At 32.1% G+C, this 17,841-nt stretch overlaps 1 protein-coding gene across 1 annotated transcript in view; it reads left to right on the top strand.

Moving 5' to 3' along the window:
* Positions 1-17,228, top strand: part of udt (protein undicht) — a 34,095-nt gene extending 16,867 nt beyond the window's left edge. Inside the window, exons 6-10 of the mRNA XM_072526285.1 lie at positions 4,358-4,594; positions 6,091-6,248; positions 8,613-8,762; positions 9,010-9,108; positions 15,843-17,228. Coding sequence (XP_072382386.1) covers positions 4,358-4,594; positions 6,091-6,248; positions 8,613-8,762; positions 9,010-9,108; positions 15,843-16,006 — 808 coding nt within the window. The 3' untranslated portion in view covers positions 16,007-17,228. The remainder of the gene's footprint in view (positions 1-4,357; positions 4,595-6,090; positions 6,249-8,612; positions 8,763-9,009; positions 9,109-15,842) is intronic.
* The last annotated feature ends 613 nt before the right edge of the window (positions 17,229-17,841 follow it).

Raw genomic sequence — 17,841 nt, 5'->3', positions numbered from 1 at the left:
TCTCGCTGGCAGTTAAAATATTATCATTTAAAGCTAACTGTAACATTATCTTTCCCCTTGAAGTCATTTCAATTATCAATGTGAGCAATATTACTTAACACAACTTAAATTCGCAAAACACGTGTTAATCGCAACAATCGTTTTTGTCAAATGGTGAACAGCTCATTCACAGCTAGCTGTTACGTGCATGAAGGCGGTATGTTACAGAACTTGATCAGGACACTAGTGGAAGAAGGAGGTATGTGCTATTTATGTTTCATACCTCCGTCATCCACTACAAATATAAGTAGTTGTTGATACATACCTCCTTCTGGACATTAGTATTTCTCTTAATATGGCTCTTAGAGTGCTACTGTTAGTTCCACAAAACATATTAACACATACCTCCTTCATCTACGAGAATAACTAGATTTTTGTAAAAATGTTACATACCTCCTTCATCCACTCAGCCCTTCAATTTTTAAAGGGTTTTTACCTCCATATTTAGTGGCTACATTCATGTATTAACCTGTAAGTATTAACCACATTTTACATTAACCTTAGTCAAAATTTAAATTATTTCATGTTCTTTTTAATTAAGTGGTTAAATACTTTTTAGGACACTGATGATGGAATACTCATTCCGAAAACGTTTTGTCAATTTAACATAGCCCAACGGGGTTTTTTATATATCTTTTTATAAAGGATTTTATTGAAAAAATTGGATTAAATAATGTCAAATGCGAAAGAAATACAAGCAAGCAATAAAAGCTGATAAACGTACTGCTTATGCCAACATAATTAACAAATCCACTAACAAAAGTAAGACAATATGGAGTATTGTTAAAAAAGAAACCTATAAGAAAAATACTACGTCTAATCTGAACTTAACACCAGAAGGGATTAACCAATACTTTACGAATATAGCAGACATTATATCCAAATCAATAGGAAACTCTGAGCATGACGTAAACCACTATCTTAGCAGGCTACCTAGAAGGTCGAGTTCGTTCTTTATGTGTCCAATAGTAGCATCGGATGTGAAAGAATGCATACACAAATTAAAAAAATACTCATGTGTTGACTACTATGGTTTTAGCAGTAAAATTATTAACTAATCGCTAGATATAATTATTGAACCACTCACAATAATATTTAACAATAAATGTATTAACGAGGGTTACTGGCCTGATGTATTCAAAATATCAAAAGTAATACCACTTCATAAAAAAGGAAATAAAAGTGCTCCAGACAATTACAGACCTATTACCATAGTACCAATAATAAGTAAAATTTTTGAAATCTTAATTAAAGATCGTATAGCAAATTATTTGGATAACAAATCAATTATATCTAGCTCTCAATTTGGTTTTAGAAAAAAAATACTCAACAACTAAAGCTTTATTAGAAGTAATAGAACATATTGGTCATGGTCCTGATGCAGGTGAACCTACTAATGGTTTATTGTGTGATCAATTATATCTAGCTCTCAATTTGGTTTTAGAAAAAAAATACTCAACAACTAAAGCTTTATTAGAAGTAATAGAACATATTGGTCATGGTCCTGATGCAGGTGAACCTACTAATGGTTTATTGTGTGATCTTACAAAAGCTTTTGATTGTGTGGATATTCAAACACTATTGATAAAATTGGAGTACTATGGAATAAGGGGTACCATACACGACCTTTTAAAATCATATCTTGCAGGAAGAACACAGATTGTTACATTTAATAATCAAGAATCTAATCCTTTACCAGTTTCAACCGGAGTACCACCAGGATCAGTTTTGGGACCTCTGCTATTCTTGATATATAAATTATTTACCAAGTGTGTTGGATAACACCAACTGTGTTCTTTTTGCAGATGACACAACCTTATTATTCAGAGGTAAAACTGACTACAGTCAGGAAATATTAGAAAAATCTAAAACCTGGTTTAACTGTAACAAACTTAAATTAAACAAGCAGAAAACCCAGAAAATAATATTTAGTTCTAATAGATGGGTTAAACCATCTGAACCAGTAAAGTTACTAGGTGTTACTATGGATACAAGGCTGAACTGGTAGCACCATATTGAAGGATTGTGTAAGAAGCTCGCCTCACAGATTTTTGCTATGCGCAGATTGGCTACTTCTGTGAGTCGAGATATTTTTAGGTCAGTTTATTTTGGAATGGTTCATAGTATCCTGACATTGCATACTTCTTTGGGGAAACTCGTCCTATGCGTATAAAGTTTTCACTTTTCAAAAAGCAGCAATCAGAATTATTGACTCAGCGGAATATCGCGCCAGCTGTAAACCCTTGTTTAAAAAGTATGGCATTCTTCCTTTACCTTCAATATATATATTTGAAACTTTGTTAACTATTTATAATAATATACAAGATGTAAAAACACATGCTGATCAACATCAGTACAATACAAGAAACAAAAGTCATATCATTATGCCATATTCCAGATTGTGTGTTACACAACTTAATACAATAGATTATAATCTGTATAATTGTTTTTTAAACCTAAACAAAAATATTGATATTAAGGCAATGAATTCCAAATTTTATAAATTACCGAAACACTTCCTGCTGGAATACTGTTTCTATAGTATACAGGAATTTGTTTGTTTGAACTCCTGGTGTGGTCGTTTTTATGAAAACTATGTTACACCTAACTGAATTGTTTTTTATATTCTTATATTTTTATATTTCTATTTTTCACTGTATATGTTATATTATGTGTTCTTGTATTATTTCTTAGTTATTTCCTATGTATACAAAAGTGACTTATTTATATTGTGACATGACATGTAGTGTTTACTGTGTAATAATTGTCAATAAACGTATCTATCTGTCTATCATAATTCTGGTTGAACAATCTACGTGATTGGTATCAATGCAGATCTATTGATTTGTTTAAAGCAGCAAATTCAAAAATAAGAATAGCCATTATGATTGTCAACCTCCGTAGGGAGACGACACTCTAAGAAAAAGAAGGATCTCATCATTTGTTACATGGTCTTAAGCAGCCTTCTGAGACAACATATTTCAAAAGTCTTCACACGATTCATTCACATTAAGTAACCATGTCTCACTTCCCTACGTCAGGATGGACTATACCTTCGCTCTTATCTCCACTTCTAGGTCACAGTCCCACTCACTGTTTAATGTAGCTATAAGTTATTTAAATCTTCCAACCTGTTCAATAGGCTAAGCACGGATTCTTAGCGGTAATAAGTGCTTTTATGCATACAAAGGCTTAATGAATAGTAAGTTACTGAATCGTGAGTCTATGCTTAGAATCTACAAAACAGTAATTTGACCAGTGGTCACATATGGATGTGAAACGTTGACCCTCTCAGCCACTGATGAAAATCAACTGAGAATATTTGAGCGCAAAATTTTAAGGAAGATGTTTGGACCAACCGAATGCAGCGATGGTTCGTGGAGAAATAAAATGAACCACAAGCTGGATGAACTAATGCAGAGCGCAGATTTGTAAAGTCATAAAGACTAAACTGGCTTGATCACCTAGAAAGAATGCCAGATAATCGAGCTGTAAAAGTAGTCCAGAGATGGAAGCCCCAAGGAAATAGAACAAGAGGAAGGCCCCGTAAAATATGGATAGATGACGTAGAGAGGGATCTTAAAACCATGAACGGAAAATATCCGACAGGGCGGAATGGAAGAACATTGTTAAGCAGGCCAAGACTCACAAAGGGTTGTAGCGCCATTAGAAGAAGAAGAAGAAGAAGAAGAAGAAGAAGAACCTGTTCAATAGATCTATTATTTATATTCAACTGAGCTTCTATATATCAGCTGATTATTACATATTTGGTTTTTGCTAAGTTGATGTTAATGTTAAGCCCGTACTCAGTATGATCATAAATTTTTTAGAGAATATATCAACAACCAGGTCGAAAATCTACTAAAAACTACCAATAATACTACGCATGCTCAAAAAATGGTTTATGCCTTAATATTATATCTGACGTGAGAATTAATAGTAGCGCCCTCTATTACAAATACGCGATTAAAATGTTAAATTGGTATTATAGATCATAGATGTCGTGAATGTTTATTACTTATTTTCCGTTTGTATTTTTACAAAGAAACCATTTAAATACTAACAGATAGTGTGAGCTCATATTTGGAATCATTTTTCATCCTCAATATCCATCGCGGCATCTCTGTTGAGATATTTGCATATTCCGTCAAGAAATTATCCCTATGTGTTTGAGATTAATGTATATAAACATGAAGAAGCCAAATTTTTCATTATGTTACAATTGAGATTTGACCTGTACTCATTGACAACTGTTTACTTATTCATCTGTATGTGTTTGTACAAAACAAATGTGTTAAGTTGTAATTTTTTTTTACAGCCAAAAAGATTTCATCTGTTTTGACTTTGTACCGCAACATCATAACATTATTAGATACAGACGAGGTATTGCTGTCATTAAAGACGATTTCAGTACTGTATGCTCCTGGGTACAATTCCAGAACAAAGTTAAATGGAAGTACGATTTGTATTTGAAGAAAAATCCAGTACCAGTGAAATGTCCAGTAGCAGGAAAATTCAATTTTACTCAAAAAGGAGACGTACCATTTGAAACAAGGTAAATAATGTTTACATTAATGTTAATATAATACTTATTTCGAACTATTCAAATAAAAGTGGTTAGTTTGGTTTATTGAGTTTTGCAAGATATAATAGGTCTTGCGAGTTTTTGCATATGCGCCATCATTCAATTTATATAAATTAAAACAAAGCATTTAAGTTACATGTATATCGTTGATGTGAGAATTAGTATAAGTCAAATTAATTCTTCTTGTTCTTTTGGCATCATAATCCAAGATGGGATGTCCTTTCATTCACACCTTTCTTGTGACCTTCTCCTCCATTGTCTTACATTTATAGTTTTCATATTAATTAGAGTCTACATCGTTATATGCCCGACCCATCATGTCACGTGTGACATGGTAGGTCGAACAATAATATTTCTCCGTCTTTATCCGTTCTTTATGCCGTCCCTATAATACGATTTTAGAAGCTTTGCAAAATAGCCCTATGCTTCGTCAATTATGACTTTGTTCGAACTGAATTTTTTATTTACGAGTCATCTCTTCAGCTTTGGGAACACAATAATCGGAGGGGACCAAATCAGGAGAATGAGTCGAACGAGAAAACAATTCGAAGCCCAACTGGTGAATTTTTGCCATTGCTACAACGCTCTTGTGAGCAGACACAGTGTCTTGGAGAAACAATACTTTTTGCCTCTGCAAATGGAGCTGTTTGTCATTAAGTTCCTGCTTCAATTTGTTCAGTAATGCACAATAATATTTACAAATGATAGTTTTACCTTTTTCAAGATAGTCAATTATAATTGTGCCTTTGCAACGACGAATTGTGCCGACTCATTGCGTCACTCTTGGCCGCTTCGGAGCACTTTTGTCGACTTCTGTTTACTGTCGTGAGTTCATTCTGGTGTCTGGTGTATAGTAGTGGATTCAGGTTTCATCAACGGTTACCAATCGACGCCAAGAGTCCGACGGATTGCGTTTCATAAGGTCCAGACACTGCTGAAAAGTAGTCACACGATTACGTTTTTGTTCAGTGGTCTGCAAACGTGGCGCCCAACGGCAGGAGAATTTTTCATATTCAAGTGTCTTCTTTACTAATTTTTGTGGCCACTTTAGGATCAGCTAAAACCATTTCATGGAATTGCGTCTGTTGATCTACGGCTGCTACGAAATTCACGGAACCAAAATTTGGCAGTGTAGTCTGAAGAAGCAGTAGGTCCATAATATTTATCCAGCTTTTCTTTTCTTTGCCATTTTATGTCTCAAATAATATTATTTAATACGAGATTGAAAATTGTTTTCCCCATATGCGTCATTTTTCTAAATACAACTTTATGCAGTTGTCAAAATATACTAATGGCTGCATCGCGCTAAATTTTACATATATTAACCTTGTTAAACAAGGTTAGACTTTCTAGAACTTTCTAGAGGTTTCTGTATTTCTACTTTGCAAACAACTTTACAACCACTTTGTTCATATTACTGTATTATAGCTCTTGTATTTTGTTATTGCAAATGTCATTTGTTTCAGAATTCTTGGTGGTGTTACTTTGAGTCCTCGTCCAAATATTTACTGCAAAGAAAATATATCGGATTTTTCAGTTTGTGATACCGAACAAAAAGAAGTAGCTGTTGACGAAAACTATTGTCTTTCTGTTGATCATTTGGGAAGACCTGTTGATATTTACAGTAAGTTTATTTTTATGTTTTTTTTTTATCTTTTGGAAAATAATTTATTATTGTTATTTGGCATTAAAGGCACTGAAATCGAATCGGATTGACTCCTAAGTTAGTTTGGAACTGTCTTCAGAGTCTGAATCGGATTGGAAAAAGTAACAAACTTAAGTTTACTCTGGGTGCCTGTACATACTGGTATTGAAGGAATCGAAAAGGCGGTCCTACTCGCCAGGTAAGGGACGAAAGAAACTTTCACAGGCCAAGAGCCTTTCGTTGGCATACCAAGAAGCACAGCCAAAAGAACAATATTGGACTAGGTGGAATGGATGAAATGTAACCACTGATACGAACGAACGGGTCTCAAACATTTAGAGACTTTTATACATTAACCTTCGAATAAGGGACTGAAAGATCTACTAGATATGAATAAGAATGATCTGTGAATTCTCATAGGTCTCCTAACAGGACACTGTCGCATCAAGGAGCACATATACCCCAGCCAATGAAAAAAAACTGAAAAAATCTTAAACAGATATTTGAAGGTTCTGAAAGGTATATGAGGCTGATAAAAAGTGAAAAACATAGTTTTTTGCATGTGAACAGTTTATTATATGTTCTAGAGAAAAATGTTTTAAATAGAAGTTTTAGATCATAAAAAGTTCTTTATTTTGAGTTTCAAAACAAAACACATAAACAATTGGACGAGATAATTATAAAAAACACTTATTTTGTAGTAATTTATAAATGTTAATTATTTTTGTTTTTTGCATTAACACATGTAATAAAACTACTTTAAAAAAGTGGCAGTTAATGAATTATTAAAGTATCAAAAATTTCAAATAGATCGACCAAATAGGTTATAAGTTATTCAATTTGGACGTGAAATCAAATCTTGACTGTCTTTTTGATTTTATTCGGATCTATTCTGTATGAGTACAAGAAACCAATTCGCTAAGGAATTCTTCTTAGTTGAGGAGACATGTCGTGGAATGCAAATTTTAGATTCCCCATGTCTCTATTAACGTCTGTTTTGCCTTGCAATTTTTAGAAGGCTCAGATTAAAGAAGAAATCTGAATTGTGTTTCGAAACTATTTTACGGATTTATTATCAGATGTCGCTATTACGTCCATATCGAAGCCATTTTATTGTTGCTTCTTAAAGACAGAAAAGATTTATTTTTCACGTTGAGAAGCGTATGAATAGCTGTTCTGACGAGCCCTATTAGGGCGAAATACGTATAAACAGATACATAGACACTTTGGACGTGAAATCAAACCTTGACTGTCTTTTTGATTTTATTCAATTTGTTTATATTGGAGAGCGAGTTTTTAAACAAGTGTGCTTGCCCAAACAGTTACTCTAGAGGTATTTTATAAATAGGAATCGATTCTTTAAGGCTTCATTTATAAGGTTTATTAAATTTGTTATAAAAACAGTTTGAAAATGGCTGACTTCTTAGCTTCTTAACATTTATAATAACTTAGATATTTTTTTTATATCACACGGTTGTAAGTAGGCTCAATGAAAAGCTGGTGAAAGAGCATACTTTCCAAAACAAAAACAGAACGTTCTATGACCAATAACAAGAAACAGGCTGAGCTATTGCAGCGGAGAGTTCTCCCCTCCACTTTTCAGTGGCTGTATTTTACGAGTACCATCATTTTAACGGGTTATATATACTTCTTCACTTCTTCACTGTGTATGCCATCTATCAGTTGTATCATAAAATTTAGATCTTCTTTTACAGTTTCATCTCTTACTATTAATAAACAATGGAAATATGGTTTTAAGAAAAACAATGCTATCTGGTTTCCTATTGGTCATAGTGGATTTTTTTGTGTGTTTTTTCACCAGCTTTTCAGTGAGCCTATATACAAGTGTATGACATAAAAAATGTCGAAAGTTATTATAAATGTTTTTAAGATAAAACAGTTTTCAAACTGTTTTTTAGTAACAAATTTAATAAAATTCTGAGATTTTTTTAATATATCTTAAAAACAAAGCCTCAAAGAATCGAATCGATGACGAGACTGTGGAACACGTTATGTGCAACTGCCCAGATTTGGACATGATAAGGCTCAATACATTTGATCATTATCATCTCGAGCCCTACGACTTCATAGAAGCGTCACCAACGGCCACAATAGACTTTGTAAAAAACAACAGGACAACTTTAACCTAGACCTATACTTTAACCCCACAATAGACCTCTTAGGCCGAGACTAAGAGTGGTTAAGCGCCCACTCATATTGAACCTAACCTAACCTAACCTAACCTGTATATTGCAATATTTTTTGTTCGTTGTCTTTTATAAATACGTTTTTCTCATAAATTTACAGCTTCAGCAGTTATTTAAGCACAAATTTGTATTTTAGGTGATCCTGACTATAGAATGAAATGCATAGGATTCTGGAAAGAAAATTTGAAATCATATTTAATCACATATGATGAACTGGATCCATTTTCTAAGTATCGTTGCTGGGTATACCAAAGAGCAGATTTGAACAAAATTTTGATGTCACAGGGTACGTAGATAAAAAATATTGGTATAAAAATACGTACAAGAGAAAATTAAAAAAAAATACTTACAATTGGTTGTATAATAACTTGGACGACCGATTTCGGACTCTGCAGTTTCAGTCCTTCTTCAGGGACCTTACTATTTTTTTTTTTTTTACCTATTGAAAATGGACTAACGTTTGCAAACAAATCATCATTGATATAAACTATTACAATTATTAGTAGTTTTTATTTATAGTACTGTTTTTGTAGCTATTGGACCTTTTTGCGATTTGAAACAGGATGTATATTCATGGAATTATACTGAGGGTGCCTCGGTAGCTATAGAAATGCAGGAATATGAAAGAGAACGTAAGTATTTCATCATTTTAAATGTTTGTTATGTTAAATAATAATCTTGTTAATATAAAGCGTCTTACTTGATCGAAGTTTAAAAAAAATCAAAGTTTTTAAGTTGTGGTTAAAATTTTTAACATTTTTTCCGCGTTATTTTTTTTTGCTTGGTGTATATACCGTCACATGTGGTGCAGGCCGATGCTAAACCCATAGCAGGCAACCAACAATGCAAAAAATCGATAAACGCAAAGCTGGTAAATTGCTAATACGATTGGCTATTTTAAGATATGATATTTCTTTACTAAATCGAGAATATTTGTGGTAAAGTAATGTCTTTAAGATAAGTTAAATATTGCCATGATGATCGCCAACATTCGTAACGGATAGGCAGGCACACCCAAGAAGAAGAAATGTGTTTAAATTTTACTTTACTTTTTTACTTTAGAAAGCTTAACCTCTGCTTCCACAGATCACTAAAACCTCACGCCTCTTCTGGTACATAATGTGTTATTTAAAACTCAATATCACTTTTACTGTAAATTCCATAACCAGAATGTTCTTTCATGATTTATTAATAATTATGTATACCGTTTATCAATTATCGTATGATTACCGTATATCAATTAATAATTTTAATACTGATTGTATCACAACACGTGTTTTATTATAGATGATGATTTTTTAAGTATTTTAAAAATTTGTATCATGCGTAAACTCCAACTCATCCAACCGAGCATACACTTCAAGTTAACCGTAACGATAGTCTTTCTCGCTCACATCAATAATATTCTCTGATCACCTAGCAAATACGAGCAAATAACATCCCATTATAAAAATCAGTTTTTTGAAATCATTATAGATATTCTGTTCAAATTTTCAAGGTTTTCGATCTAGCTTCCGATCTATAAATTGTAATAGGAATGGAAAATATAGATTTTGCGACATAGCAAACTGTATCCGTCGTATGGTATTTTCTTTGAGTTCCACCCTCGTATAGGTACCAAAATCTATTTCTTTTTTCCGTGTTTAGAGCTTCCAATATTATATGAGTAGTTGCATAATTTTCTTGAGTCTAAGCAGTTATGTCGTATGATGATTTGTCTTATGTTCTATACTATTGTTGCTGATTTAATCGAAGTTATTAACTTTTTTGAAGACAGTATTATACATAAAACAAATTTTTGAAACCAAAGATAATGAAAGGCGTTGTGTCTTGAAAGGGCTTGAAATGCAAATCACTTTGTTTCTTAGTTCGTGGATTCCAAACAACTATCGTGTGTTATTTTGTTGTGTGCTCGCGAAAACGTGACGCGATTCCTGTCGATTCTTAGGGAATTGAAATGACTTAAACCCTCGTACACCGCCGGGGTTATATTGCAAGCGTCTCCAATTAGACAACTAGAAGAAGACATACGTTTGTATGATATATCATTCGTCCCTTATGACGGACTTCCATTCTCTTGTATCGAGTTTAAATATAATTTCTTGGATGATTAATCGTGCTACAGCGAGGTTAACAGAGGACAAGCTTAACTTATGTGTACATACTACGCGGGTCAATAGATATTTTAAATAGCATATTGTGTTTTGATTATATTACCATCTGTTTAATTATTTTAACGAGAACTAATTTATCTAATATAATTCTGCCACACCACCATTTCTTAACGAAATTTTTTTTTTAATTATTATCTTTGATACTTTTTTCCTCTCTGAGAAAAGAGAAATTTTCCATCCCGAACAGATATTGTCATCTCCTCTACAGAATCTATATATGTACAATTTATCTTATCACTATTTCCACAATTATCATTAGAGTACTTCTATTCACTGGTGACACTGATACTGGAAGTGGAATTATACTAACCAAACTAAAACGCATACTGCAACAAACTTAAGTTTGGAAATATGACTCAGTGAATCGTGTTTACTAGTGTTACCATGGAAACGACCAGTGTACTGCTTGCCAGTGTCGTAGTTTGAGAAGTACGTATCGCAGAGTGCGTTTGACATGTTGATTTGATCGTGTTGGATATTTTATTAATTTTTTTTAGATTAGTGCTTAATATATTGTTAGTAGTAATTAGTGTATTATTAAGTCATTTTGGGTATCTATAGTGTGTTTATTTTAGTTATTAATAATAGTTACTTAACAATATGCCTCCTAAAAAGATAGGAACAAATAAAACCATCATACTTTTGAACAGATACTCTTCAAATCATCTCGAACAAACTGTAGGTGGCGAAAATCTAAAGACAATGCGAAAATCCGAAGACAATAGGAGTGTATTAATGAAAAGTTATGATATTCGTTCAAAACGAATACAATATTTAAAGCAGCTAATTCAATTTTGATCTGAGGGTAGAACCATAATTTATACCAATGAAAGACATATAGGTACACATCAGCCATACTGCACCATATCACTGGGCAGATCAAAGTGGAACAACTTTAAAGAAACCGATTTCTAAGGACAAAAGGCTGATTATTGTTCAGGCTGGAGTAGAGACTGGATTTGTACCTAACGCTGTGTGCGTTAATATGCGTGTGAATTTTAAAATCAGGTGCATGTTTATAATTAAAAAGTCAATTGTTATAATAATAACCGTAATGTAAGCCATAAAAACTTTTAAAATTTCATAATAAATCAAATTCTATTTTTGACAAAAATTTCATAAGAAGCTTATTAACGACTGTCTACGAAACTAATAACGAGTTAAAGATCGTTCACCAACAATATTCAATGATTATTTTCTGTATATGTATTATATGTATTATATTTTGAGCTTGAACATCATGGACATCAAGGTCTTCATTTGCCTCCCTATCATCCGGAGTTAAACCCTATCGAAAATATGAGCTTTGATAAAAGGTAGAGTGACAAATCATAATACAACATTTAATATAAATGATGTTGAAAATATAGCAAAAACTAAATTTTCAGAAGAAGTGTTATTAGAGGAGTGGATTAATATATGTAAATACGCGCAAAATTATAAAAACATTTAAATCGAAAAAGAACATTTGTTAGTCACTACGCTGGACCACTTAAGCAATTTTTTGTTAATACTGGTTTATCCGGAGAAAGCTTTTCTGAGGATGAAGATTGTAATTTAAATTCAGGAATAGAGATCTTAGAATCATGCGAGGAATCGTAACTAACTAACTTCTTGTTTAGACAAATAAATATATTACTTAATTAGTTAAAATAAACTACTTATTTTTTTTTGTATTATTGAAACCCTTTCTTCCTGTTAATGTTAATACATTGTAAGTATTGAGGAATTTGTTATTTATTAAAGTACTCCTAATATTTTACTCATTATTTTTCGAGTGCAACTGACTATAAATTTCATAATGATTAAGAACTATGAAAATAAAAATTAACAGATTCATTGTTAACTTAATTGGATATACTTGTGAAAAATTATTTTAAATCTACCTGTTTCCGCCCGCCACTGGTAGAAACAGTCCGTCCACCTGCGTTAACCACTACGTCGCATTCCCAAACTTAAATTTATTGCACTCTATAGACGAGGAAATTACGATCTTCGAAATTATTGCAGTGATGGACTGAGACCCATGTGATAAATAAAAAATTACATTGGTGCATAACAAAAATGCATTTTAAGTGCATCTCGTTTATATTTTTAATGATTTTTGTTCAAAATCTTTTAAAACTGGCTTTGATTTATTGTTTTTACTTACACTTTTGTTATTAAATGTGGCAAAATCCCTATTATTAGTTATTGCAAAATTATTGTTTATAAAACCGTTAAAAAAATTCGAATTATCCAAAAATTCAAATTAAAAATATATCTACAAAAAACAGTGATACTTACAAAAGCATCTGCAAACGATAAAAATCAACACTTTTGCAGATGTTTTCGTTCCCATTCTTGCCCGAATTGTGCCAACCGAAAAAAATTGGCTAACAAAATTCGTCCAAGAATACCAATTAAAATATTTAGAAGCTATAAAAATGGTGAATTATTGTCATTATGGCAGGTGTTCTAATTGGTATTTTCGGCCAAATCTTGGCCAATAAAAATCGCCCAGTGAGAACTCGTCATTAATACAAGAAAAAACATTTGTCTCAAAAAATTTATTTAAAATAAAAACATTGTTACAATTAACAAAAAAAGACAGACTTTACCTTTTTCCAAAGGAATCCGAAATTTTTAGCTGCTTTTTAGAATTTAGCTTCTCGGCAATGCCTTCTAAGGTATTCTGAGGTGAAATAAAAATAGAGTGACTTACGTCATTTTTGCTTTCAAAATACCGTCTAAGTTGTGTAATATGGTTCGTTGCTTCGGCTGCACTGTAACATCTTCATTCACATTGACAAAATCTTTATAAGAGATGGAAGGATCAGAAATGACGTCCTCCCAGCCGTCAACTGAAAGCAGCTTTTCTGTTATAGTGTCGTTAGCGTTTTCTGTGTTCTCCTTTTTTACGAAACCAGCTTTTTTGAAACAGTGCTTGATCGTTTCGGGTGTTACTTTCTCCCAAGCTTTCTTACACATTCGAGGCTGGAAGAATGTTTAACTGTATTTTAAGGGAGTTGCAACCTTCCGTCAATATGTTCTCAACCAAAAAACGTCTGCTAAATTATGATGCCCTGGTCTATAGGCTGGAGAACTGAAGTCATGTTGGTAGGAAAAAAATTACTTTTACATTTTCCATTAGTGGAATAGTGTTGTAGGTCGTACAGTTGTCAATAAACAAACTAACTTTTCTTTTTTATTTTATGAACTTTTTGTCTAATTTCATAAGCTATTTCCCGAAAAGATCACTAGTCATCCAAGCTCTTGCGCTGCTCACATATTTCACTGATTTTGACTTCACGTTCTTAAAACAACGCGGATTAGCCGACTTACCAATCATCAGTAGAGGCAGCACTTCTGATCCGTCCATGTTTGCACCAATTAGGAGAGTGACTTTATCTTTGCTTAGTTTTCCTCCGTGACATTTTTCATTTTTAAATGCCAGTGTTTTGCTAGGAGTGCATCTAAAAAAGATCCGTCTCGTCAACATTGAAGATATCTCTTTCATCTATATCCTGAATCATCTCCTCCAATTTTTTTCCATTCGTTGGCTTTCTACTGATTAACGGCCCCACTTTCTCCACAAATGGATTTGAATGAAATTTTGTTGCGTTCTTTGAAGCCGTCTAGCCACACTGTAGTCGCCTTAAAGTTTTTCGTTTTTACCCATTTCAACAACAAATTGTTCAGCTTTGTTTCTTATAAGGGGACCACTCACGGGAATCTCCTTATCCCTGGCTTGTTCGAACCATTTTTAAACACGTTTGGATTTTCTGGCTCCCTTAACCTTTTTCGTTCTTTACTGCACTTACTTTCACTCTTTAGATTTTTTTCCTTATTCTTCAAGTAGGCACTTATATCCACCTCCTTGAAGAAGTAGGTGTGAATTATCATGTGTTAGGAGGAATTCCAAATTCCTTGGCAGTCTCAGATTTTTTCTTCGTCCCCTCTCAGATTTTCTACTTCTTTAATTGACTCTATTTTTCCGATAACGTCAAAGTTTTGTATGTTCGAAGTTTACTGAAGGGTCGTGCCGAGTAGGGGAGAATTTAGGTGCCAGATACGGGTAAAATGTACAATGATCTTGAATGTCTTGAAACAAGTGGCGCGTGAGGACAAGAGAGAATACTACATCTTTTCGCGGAAATTTCCAGCATGAAATTGGCATTTTAGCTTGTAGAGAAGTTCGAATTATCCAAAATATAATTCGAATTATTCACGACTTTTTACCATTACTTATATAGGAAATGCTAGGGACCAGAATAAAAATTCGAATTAAAGAAGATTTCGAATTAAGCAGGTTCTACTGTATTTTCAAGATTTCTAAATAATTGTACTTCAAAATTATTTACAAATCAAATAATATGCGTACTTCTAATAAACCGACTGGATAATAACGTAATAGATAAGAATGCAATATTATTAAAAACATATGAATATCTCAATAAAAAACAGTTTTGATGACACTGATTTTGTCACTATAAAAGTTCATATCCTAGGTCACCTTCATCATCGTCGGTATTTGACCATTAACTGTCGGAATCATCTTCGCCAACATGTATGATCAGTTCAGCTACGTCATCTATTAAATGTTCTTTTCTGTACTCCTGAGTTCTACTCCAATAATGTGATAGCAAGTTTTCTTCCACACCTCTGCTCCTAGTTTGTTAAATTTTCCCTCGGCTATCTGCCTAAGTTTGATTGCTCCCAAAATTTTCTCAATAGGATTTAGTTCAGGGTGGTATAGAGGAAGACGTAATACAATGTGTCCTTAATTCGCCATTATTTTGTCTACTACATATTGTTTATATGTTGACTTATTCAATTTAATTTTTGTATAAAGTTCGGGTTTTGTATAAAAACCCTTTAAATGTAGTTTTTACAAACATTTAGAGGCTTCAAACATGTACATCCAGATAGCACTGATGATGGAATAGTTATTCCGAAAACGTTCTGTGATGTAGCCCGATAGGGTTTTTATTATTATACCTTAAACGAATTTTTTTAATAAAATTTTTGTGATACATAGTATACAGCCAACTACAGGAATTTAGTTTCCTTGTGGGTTATCTTGTAATTATCTGTTGTCATTGTTCCATTGTACATATTACAAATTTCCGGAAACCTTTTTTGCTGAATCGATGTATGAGTAGTTTCACTTGTGGTTAAAATATATTACATTATATTTGTTTTCTTTTTAGGTGATCAGTGTCCGATGTACTTCGACGACGGTACCGATCCATGGCTCTACACAGATAAAGAAATTATAATATTCGACTTTGGATATTTACGAAGTGCCTCCAATATACCAAATATAAGTGCCTCTCTTATATGTATCATATTGACAGCTATATTTTTAAGTTAATGACAATATTATTCTTTCTACGATGAACATATTTATGAAATAAATACTACATTTTGATGGAAAATGGCCAAAATTATAAAATTGTTTATCTTTGGTAGTTACATTTCGTAAATATGTAAAGCAACTTAAAAAGGGACTGATTGATGATTTAAAAGTGCCTTTTATTTTTTTTACATTCCCAATTTTATTTTTTGTTGGTAAGATTACCAATATGGTGATATAACACCGATCAGCGTGAGTTAATTTTATTTTTTCAACAACCATTAGGAAAAAAATAATGTTTTTGTGTTTATTTTACTAATCATATCGCTAAATACAATTTTAGATTTACTGAATAAAACTATATACACCATAAATGATCGTTGATAAATTCAAAGCCTGAAGTTTTGAAAATCAATAAAAGGAATATTAAAGATCAAAAATAAAAATCTTTTCACTGGTCAATACTTCTAGACCAGTCTGGATATATACAAAAATAGCTTATGTTGGTTGTGGTGTGTTAAACCTTAGATTTTGATAGAAATGTATTCGACCGTTTGTTTATAACTAGAATTTGACAATGCCCTATTTGAAAAAGTTATGGCAAACCCAGGAAACATTCTAGAATCAAAAATACATGTTGTTGATCCCGTTCTCCAACCTTTATTCTGTATATTTTGCAAAGTATCAAATCTATGACAAAAATGGGTACAAGTCAAATTGTTTGCAATTAAATTTCCTATCAAAAATTTCTTGTACCATTATTTAAAAGTAAATTTCTGAGCGCTTGTAAAATAAATTTAGTTCGCTTGTAAATAAAAATTTGCGATAACAGTTGAAAAAATAAAAAAATGTTTTTAAAATTTGTATAAGAAATGAAGTTACGTCCAAAACAATTACGTACATAAAAGTGCAGTACCTTTTTCTGGTTTTGCATAGTAATTTTGCGATCCAGCTCTGTACAGAAAATTGGAAAATTTTCAAAACTTTTTTGCATGCAATAGAAGAGCTTTTTTCATGAAGGTTCAAACCTATTTTGAAAAATTAAAATGTTAGTAATGGACGCCTGTGGAATGTTTTAGAGGACCTATACAACTTGTAGTTTTTTATTCAAATTTGTTTGCAAGATCAAAATATTCATAATTTAATAAAATTATTCTGAATAAATTGATATAAATTTTTTAACTTGTTACATTTTTTTTAAAAATTATTGTATACCTAAAAAATTTTAGTGTATTTTTTATTTTAGTGTATATTTTAACGAAAATAAAAAAAAATAGTCTCTGTTAATTTACAAATTAATGTATAATTTACAATAGAAAATAAAATATTTGTTTTAGAAAATAATTTTACTATTTCCAAAATGTTATTTTTAAATATTTTGTAGATAATTTTCATTTCTACGCGCTGGAATTTTTTTACATAATTAGCGTAAAATGTTGAGGTCTCCATAATGTCGATTTTTCTTTCTAAATTGTTTCCTGAATATTGCACATTCAAATTATAGTTATAGACACTACAAAAATTTAATATCCGAAATTTAATATCACTACAACCAATTCTAACTATATCCCGAGTTTGCTATTATGAGATATGTCAAACGTGGATTAAACTATGATCAAGATTTTTTTTCTTTGGGAACATGAATTTCAGAACAAATTCTTTAAAAAGTAACTAAGTCATTATTCAACGGTGCAAAATAATGGCTGTTGAAAAAATATATTTATCGATTTTTTTTTTTATATAGTGGGTAAGCTAATGTAAGAATTTGTTGATCTCGTGTCCAATTTATCAGAAGTAATTTCAAAATACAAGACTCAGCGCTGTAAGCAGTAAGAATATATAATTTCCCGCAA

Source organism: Diabrotica undecimpunctata, chromosome 3 (assembly GCF_040954645.1).
Source record: "Diabrotica undecimpunctata isolate CICGRU chromosome 3, icDiaUnde3, whole genome shotgun sequence".
In the NCBI taxonomy this organism is placed as follows: Eukaryota; Metazoa; Arthropoda; class Insecta; order Coleoptera; family Chrysomelidae; genus Diabrotica; species Diabrotica undecimpunctata.
This window is presented reverse-complemented; position numbering and strand designations above follow the sequence as displayed.